This window comes from Triticum dicoccoides, chromosome 7B (assembly GCF_002162155.2).
Source record: "Triticum dicoccoides isolate Atlit2015 ecotype Zavitan chromosome 7B, WEW_v2.0, whole genome shotgun sequence".
Lineage (NCBI taxonomy): Eukaryota > Viridiplantae > Streptophyta > Magnoliopsida > Poales > Poaceae > Triticum > Triticum dicoccoides.
In genome coordinates this window covers 215,860,096-215,868,665 of record NC_041393.1, presented here as the reverse complement: position 1 = coordinate 215,868,665, position 8,570 = coordinate 215,860,096, and the positions used below count along the sequence as shown (strand labels likewise).

Here is an 8,570-nt window from a genome sequence, read left to right as displayed (position 1 = left end):
AGCGGGTGGGTGTATTTCAAGATCGCCATGGCGGCGAGATGGATGCCAGGAGGGAGCACTGCATTTGAGGGGCTGCCCCCAAAGCCGACGATGGCACATGGCTGGAGTGGGACGAGGCCTTAGCCCGTTTCCGCGCCATTGAGGCCGCCAATACCTCATTCCACGCCGGCACGTCCACCACCGGCAAGTCCTCCCGCCGCCCGCCGCACTTACTTTAGTTAGTTTTCTATATGTATTAAGCTGCAGTCTGACTCATTTTCTGCCCCTATATATGAATGAAATCTATTTAGCAACATTTACTTTGCAAATTTATAATTGCTCAAGGTTGATCTTGCCCAAAAAAAATCAAGAAAAAAATTGGCGCGTTTTTGGCGACTCTGTGCATGCGCACAGCCTCCGCAGCCTCCAAAAAATTATGGAGGGCATTTCAAACCGGTTTTAGAGGCTGTGGATATGCCGATTCTACTAGAGCTGCTCTTAAAATGGTTCACTAACTACTACCATCCCTACAGAGACTGTTGACCAAATGATACGAAGTATTTGAAACAATGGAAAACATTTAAGTGTATAACGATTTACTTTAAGGAGATGGATTTGATTAATATAAAAATCCGGTTCAGAAAGTTGTCATTTTGGACACAGATGAAGTCACACATTCAAAAGATTGAGTGCTAACATCTTTTAAACTGTTTATAATTAGATGGTAAAACATAGTGTATTTTTTCTTAAAAGTGAGTTATAATATTTGTTGGGTTTCGTAAATATACTACAACATAAATTAGTGGTGAAAATTGTTGCATTTGGAGACCATGCAGATGTCCAAAACACCACTTTGATAGAACCAGAGGGAGTAGTTACTCACTGAATGAATGTGGGTGCCTCTTTTGGTAAATGCCAACAATCTTTTTTGCCCATCCTAATGCAAAGAAACACAGTAGTTAAAACTTCACAAATATGCAGTAGTTACATTGATGTTAAATGATAAACTATTGTACCTGCTTCATGAAATAATCTCGGAACTCATCCCAGGAGTCATGAATCTTAACGACAACATATCTTAGTATAAATAGTTAAGGTCGAGACTTGCTACACTTCAAAGACACACTCGACAATAGATTGGTCATGAACGCACCGCTGAGAGCAGCAGCCAGCAGGTTCGAATCACTGATTTGCAAATCATACAAATGGAGTATCTTCACATATAGGATACGGCCAATAATCCAATCCAGCACGCTTAAGTTTTGTGTCATCTACATGAAAACCCAATGGCTGCGAATATCGATGAAGAAAATTCATTCAGAATATCGATGAAGAAAATTCATTCAGATCAAATAATACAATATAAAGCATGCACATTCTATAACATGTGTCTGGGGACACAACAATGAGTACTAACCTTACCCCGACAAGATGGAGGCCAACTGCTGATGCTGCACAAGTCCTTGCAATTGATCCTGTATTTCCTGGGATCTATGATGTAAACTTATAGTTTAGTGACAAGCAGCTAATTCGATTCCTCAAAGAACCATCTCACTGACATGGTGTGCATTATTCTTCTACACAATACTACTACTTTCATTTGCAGTAATAGATTAATAATTCACTAAATCAAACCAACATACTAGTACTAAGTTACATGTTTGTTAAATTTTTACATTCAGAGTAGCAGAAAGATTAATTAATTTCGTAGGGACTAGCAGAGTAGCAATGCCTGTAATTTTGGACTCACAACCACCACCTACAACAGTTGACACGCTACACCTTCATCCGTGAAGTACGTCACTGCCAATCGGCCGAGAAAATAAGTTGCAAACGGAGCAGTTACCAGAGGGGAAACCAGCACCACATGGAGCATCCTCTTGGCGCGCGCGACCTCCACGCCGCTCCCCACGGGTCCAGCCGCGGCTCCATTGCCGCTGGAAGCAACTGCAACTGCAAGCGCACGGGCAATCACGGAATCATTAAAAAGGGGCCGGCCGGAATAGCAGGAGACGAGCTTGTCACGCACGGGAACAGGAGGCAGATGAAGAGGCTACGCGGCGCGGTTGGCGATGCCTGCAGCCGTGCGCGGCCACTGAAAATCCGGCGAATGCCGCGCGGCTGTGAGCGAGAGCGCGTAGCCGCAAGCCCACCTCCATTTTTGTCTCCCTGTACGGCGGCGGCGGCGGCGGCGGCTTCTTCCTCCGAGCGCTCAGTTTCCCGGGATAAGGTGCGGCTGAAACTGCAACGATATCGGCCTTATCATGGGCCTAATGTGGGATAGCTTCGGCTGGGATACGGGCTTTGGTCCTAGGAATTTGCAAAAACCTCTGTTTGCTAAATCCTTTTCTTTTTCTAACTAGCTAGTCTTCACCTTTTTTTTCTTCGGAAATGTTAACGCCCACACGTGTGGGCGTTTGCACATCGCCCACACGCCTTCATTACCACTCATTTTGCCACGTATGAATAGATGACATCAGCAAAAAAAAATTGGTTTTCAGCTTAAAAATGTTGTATCTCCTAAATAAAAAAGCGAACTAAAAATCCGTTTTCACCATTAAATCCGTCTCGACGAGATCTTCAAAACTAGACTCCATGTTGATATGTTTCAACGAATTTTTTTTTGTCAGAAGTTGCCACGATGTTTACACTGCAGTTGTCATAGGGCTTAAACTAAAGTTGTCATGTGGCAATTTTAGTTTGTAGATCATGGCAATTTTAGTATTTTGATGATGGCAACTCCAGTACTTTGACCATTAAAATTATTTTTTGTATAAACCATGGCAATTTTACGTGCATGTATCATGGCAATTTTAGTTTATGGTTCATGGCAAGTCTAATTTCTTAATTCTCCGTTTTATAAATGTCAAAATTTACTTTTAAATGTAGAAGAAAATAGCTGAAACATATCATGGCAACTTCAGTGTAAACATCATGGCAATTCATATGCAATAGACATGGCAACTTTTAATCCAAATTTTTTTCATCAAAACATATCAACATGGGATCTAGTTTCGAAGATCTCATCGCGAGAGATTTAATGGTGAAAACGAATTTTCAATCGGGTTTTTCGTTTAAGAGATAAAATATTTTAAAAACTGAAAATCCAAAAAGATTCCTGCATTCATGCATGTGATGACGTGGCAATCTGTTTACATTACAAATGTGTTGTGCGTCTCCCTTCCTGCCACACGTATGGCAGTTAGCGCAACCATTTTTCTTTGGTTAAGTATATATGTAGTTGATTTATTTCTAATAGTTCTCTTAAAAATGTTGATTGTGTTTCAAAAAGATATTTATTCATGTATTAAAATATGTTCATCATGTATTAAAAAACGTTCAACATGTATTTAAAAAACATGTACTTGAAAAATGTTAAATATGTATTTTAGAAATGTTAAATATGGATAAATATAATGTTCCAGGTGTATACAAAAATCTACACTATGTATGAAAAAAGTAGACATCAAATCATGTGTTAAAAAAATGTTAACCATGCTTTTGAAAAGTGTTAACTGTGTATAAAAACAATGCTTTAGATGTACACAAAAAATGTACAATGTGTATGAAAAAGAGTAGACGTCAAAACATGGGTTTTAAAAACCAAAATTAATAATGTATTTGAAAAATATTAAATATGTATAAAATTAGTGCTTCAGATGTATACAAAAATGTACAATATATATAAAAAAGTAGACATCAAAATATTTATCTGAAAAGATGTTAATTATGTATAAACAAAGTTCCTGGCATATAAAAAAATGTATATTGTGTGTGAAAAGGATAAACATGTTCTAAAAAATAAAATAAAATAAAATAAATCATGATATCCGAGAAAGAAACAAACAGGAAATAAAAAAATGAAATACCCAAAGAAACGGAAGTAAAACCACTGCAAAACAATGAAAACGGTGAAAGCCAAAAGAAGTCAATGGAAACCAAAGAAGAATCAAAGGAAAACCAGTAAACCTCCCACCAAAAAAGACAGTTACAACATATAATGCGGAACATCCACGACCCTTCTTCCATGAGCTTCTGCTAATCGCCAAGGCAGAAAACTAGAACAACAAACATGTTGTCCTCCACCGCTCGGCTAAAATAAGATGTAAGATTGACATCTTGATACAATGATTTACCATAATAATAAATAGAGTCAATGGTGACAAACCCGTGGGAAGAGCCGCTTCTTTTTTGCAGCGGTGGGTTTTGGAAAATAGAGAACATGGACTCGATTAAACAAAGGTGGCACCGGAATGAATAGCCCAATCACGACGAATGATGTCAACCCCCTCTTTTGCGCCTAACTTGACTCTGACTCTCCCACTATGACAGCTGATCCAGGGGCTAGTTTGGCTGGCTATTGAAGTCGGTGGATTCTGCCCAGAGTAATCTCTAAAATAGTGAAGCCAGTAGCAATGTCTTCGTTGGCTAAAGTAAATGAGCTAAAATTTGGTGGAGGGAGGTTCTATTGGCATGGTTATGTCCTGGTAAATTTCCAGCAATTATAAATTAATATAAAATATAGTTGCTTCACAAACTGAAAAATATTACCAGAAACAAAGATTGGATGGTGAGCTCACATGGATTGTTAGATGGGGCTCAAATTTTGTGGAGAGATATGATTTGGGCATATAGAAGATGTGACAAAAATTCAACTCATTAGGATATGCCTAGCTAGTACTTCCTTCACAACGGTTCTAGCTGAACAGAAACTTTGGAAATTTGCCGAGGAAGATTTTCTAAGCAAATGGTGCTGAATTTTGTCATGAGGCAATGATTTGGATAGTAAAGAGTGCCCAATTTTTTGGGAATTTTGGGAATGACAAAAAATAAAGGCTGCTTCACAACCTAGGGCAAAAATTGACACATAGGCAAAAACTAATAGGTGGCGCCTGGTCATAGCAATGCATCACAATTTACAAGGTTATGACCATCTACATTGGTCGTGATTAGCTAGAAATAAGGCAGGGACCAGTGTTGTCTGCTTTACGACCATTTCGCGTAAGGAAATTACGACCTTTCTGACCAAAATGGTCGTTATGGTTTAGGGTTTGGAGCCCCCCGAACAGCTTACGACCAATTGGTCTCAAATGGTCATAGATTTACGATCATTTCTTCTAGGGTCAATGAAAGAAGGTCACAAGTTGACATATTTTTTGTAGTGAGTATTCTCGCAGGGTGGCGCACGCCTCATACACTGAGTACCTAGAGAAGCTTGACGATCGTGCTGGCAGATGAGATGAGATGTGGGATTGAACTATGCCTTTGCCCGGACTTCCCTACTTTGATAATGCCTCGCCTGCTGCTGATAAAAGGTAGGACGTGCCTGAGCTACATCACGCTCCTCCTCTAGGGCGTCACGTCGTCCTATCTGTCAAGCTTGACCTCGCGTTCCTCATGCGTGCATACTCGAGGTGGATCATGAATGAGATCACATGGGAGGACATCCTCGACTCCATAGATCATGAAGAAAGGTGTGTAGCCGGTGGATCAATTGGGCGTAGTGTGCAAACCCATAGTCAAGTTCCTCTACCCATTGATAGTCTACCTCCTTTAAAGAGCGAACCAACTGTGGTTTAATGCCACATAAAATTAGTCCATTGGCGCGTTCAACCTGTCCGTTGGACTGTGGATGATAAACCAAGGCATAATCGAGCTTAATGCCCATTTTTGCACACCATGCCTTTACTTCCTTGGCCATATAGTTGGATCCATTGTCTGTTATTATACTGCGGGGACACCCTAACAGTTAACTACTTTGGATATAAAATTGATCACCGACCCCTTTTGGGTCGAGGTTATTGGTTTTGCCTTGATCCATTTTGTGAATTTATCTACCTTAACGAGTAGACACTTCTTTTTCTTATACCCTCCTCGAAGTGGGCTGACCATGTCAAGCCCCCATGTAACATCCCAAAATTCTAAATTTTGGAATGTTAATTATTTAAATAGGATTTATTAAACACTTGCTTGTGTTGGCTGATCTTAGCTAATTTGACTAGGATTTGAAACTTTTGGTGTTAAAATGAATAGTAAGCGAGAGGGAATAAAAGAATTTTCCCAATTATTCATTTTGTTCTTATCTTGGATTTGAGAATATTCATAATATTTCCAATTTAAATTCCTCAAAGAATAATATTGGCAAATAATTGAATATTCTCCCATTTGGATTTTGAATATTTAAAACAATTCTGACTCAAACATTAAATCTTATGAGAGAGGGAAATATGGCTCCTTCAATGTTAAAAAGAGTTGGAAATTCTTTAATGTATATGAATCTTTCTCTGCAGTTCAAAAATATTTCATGGAACATTTTATAAGTGTCAAAGTAAAGTTTATTAAAATATTATATGTTTTTATAAGTATTTTGGACTGGAAAATGTTCAGTAAGCTATATATAACTATATTTGTCTTTGTAGATGTTCTGGTATTTTTAGAAAATATTTTGGATCATTTATGGCGCCAAATTCATTTCTATATATTCATAAAAAGGAAGGCCCTAAACCTATTCTAAACCTAACCTACGCAGCAGCGCAACACACCCACAACAAGCTCTAGGGGGCCGGCCAAACAACGCTGACCGCACCCGTGCCCCACGGATACGAGCGACATGGAGTTGTACACGCTCCAAAGCTCTCTCTACCACCGCTGTGATACGTTGATACGTCTCCAACGTATCTATAATTTTTTATTGTTCCATGCTATTATATTATTTGTTTTTGATGTTTTATATGCATTAATATGTTGTTTTATATTATTTTTGGGACTAACTTATTAACCTAGAGCCCAGTGCCAGTTCATATTTTTTTTCTTTTTTGAGTTTTACAAAAAAGGAATATCAAACGGAGTCCACACAGAATAAAACTTTCGCGATGATTTTTCTTGGACCAGAAGACACCGAGAAGACTAGGAGAGGGGCCTAGAGGAGTCCCGAGGAGTCTCCTATTTTGTCACTTTCATATACTAGTGGGAATTTTTCATTATAGAACTTGACTTATATATTCTAATGATGGGCTTCCTTAAATTGCCATAGGTATTCGTGAGCAAGCAGGTTGGATGCACACCCACTTAGTTTCTTTTTGAGCTTTCATACACTTATAGCTCTAGTGCATCCGTTCCATGGCAATCCCTACTCACTCACATTGCTATCTATTGATGGGCATCTCCATAGCCCGTTAATACGCCTAGTTGATGTGAGACTCCCTCCTTCTTTTTTGTCTTCTCCACAACCACCAACATCAGTGCAGTAAGGGTAACAACCCAAAAGATTGAGCATATAATTCCCTATTTAATTGTTATATTCTGCCGGCTTACAACGCCGTATGTAGCAAGGGGTAGTATCCCAAAACTTATAGCACAATGCTTCCAAGTATTTAATATCATCATATACTGACGACTTATAGTCCAAAGCCAGTCCAGGTTATCAAAAACCACATATATACTCTAAAGATGAGCGATAGAAATTAAGGCTACATGGCCTGAATCGGTTTTTAAACCATATGTCGATATGGTACAAAGATGAACCCAAGAATGTCTGAATAGAAAATAATAAGCAGAAAAACAAGGCTTTCATAGGCCGCCAAGCCTAAATCTCAAGTGCTTTCAAAGGGCCGCACAACCACTGAGTTAAACCTTCATGCAAACCTTATGAGCCGGGCCTCACATGACCAATCGTTGTTTTAACTTTGACTAGTTCAGGGTCTTAAATAAGATTGACTGTCAAAAGTACGGCGGGTCATTCCAGTCAACCTGGGCGGAGTGGCGGACTTAAAAAGGTAGGATAACCCGAGTTTTTAGGTGAATACACCTAGCTTCCAAGCCTGGCTTTTAAGCCTATTACAAGGGTCATAAAAACTCTTGTCCATTGAACAAAGAGCCCCCAAGTAACATTTTATTAAGGGCATATAAGCCGGATCAAGAGAGTAATCAAGGCTCTGCTCATTAAGCAGGTCGCCCCCAAATGACCATATGAAGTGTCAATAAAGACTCATTATTATCAACAATGAAACGACAGAGGCCCTGCTTTATCAGGGATGTTGGCTTTATTATATTCATCATAATATATACATTATCAAAATATGTACATCATAAGAGCCGGTGGCTCTGGTGTAATAAGGCCGAAGATGAGCAATATTCCATGGCCTGCGGGTCTCCTCCTCCGACGTGCGTGAGTCCTTGTGGCCTCGAACATCGATAAGGTAGTATGACCCATTGTTCAGATTCTTGCTGACCACAAAGGGTCCTTCCCAAGGTCGGGATAGCTTGTGCATATCAGATTGATCCTGGATAAGCCGAGCGCCAAGTCACCTTCTTGAAAGGTTTTGATTTTAACCCGGCGGCTGTGATAACAACGTAAATCTTGCTGGTAAATCGCCGAACGAGCCGCCGCGAGGTCACGCTCCTCATCTAACAGGTCAAGTGCATCATGACGTGCTTTTTCATTGTCGGCTTCAACATAAGCCGCCATGCGGGGCGAGTCGTGACGGATGTCACTAGGGAGAATCGCCTCTGCTCCGTAAACCATGAAGAAAGGTGTGTAACCCGTAGATCTGTTGGGGGTAGTATTGATACTCCATAACACGGAGGGTAAC

The 8,570-nt window shown here is 39.8% G+C and overlaps 1 protein-coding gene across 1 annotated transcript in view; it reads right to left on the bottom strand.

Moving 5' to 3' along the window:
- The window catches only part of LOC119340937 (putative tRNA (cytidine(34)-2'-O)-methyltransferase), an 8,143-nt gene extending 5,871 nt beyond the window's left edge, over positions 1 to 2,272 (bottom strand). The window contains exons 1-6 of the mRNA XM_037612832.1: positions 2,009 to 2,272; positions 1,826 to 1,932; positions 1,402 to 1,470; positions 1,211 to 1,269; positions 996 to 1,056; positions 863 to 916 (exon numbers count right to left, since the gene is read on the bottom strand). Coding sequence (XP_037468729.1) covers positions 863 to 916; positions 996 to 1,056; positions 1,211 to 1,269; positions 1,402 to 1,470; positions 1,826 to 1,932; positions 2,009 to 2,138 — 480 coding nt within the window. The 5' untranslated portion in view covers positions 2,139 to 2,272. The remainder of the gene's footprint in view (positions 1 to 862; positions 917 to 995; positions 1,057 to 1,210; positions 1,270 to 1,401; positions 1,471 to 1,825; positions 1,933 to 2,008) is intronic.
- Between the last annotated feature and the right edge of the window lie 6,298 nt (positions 2,273 to 8,570).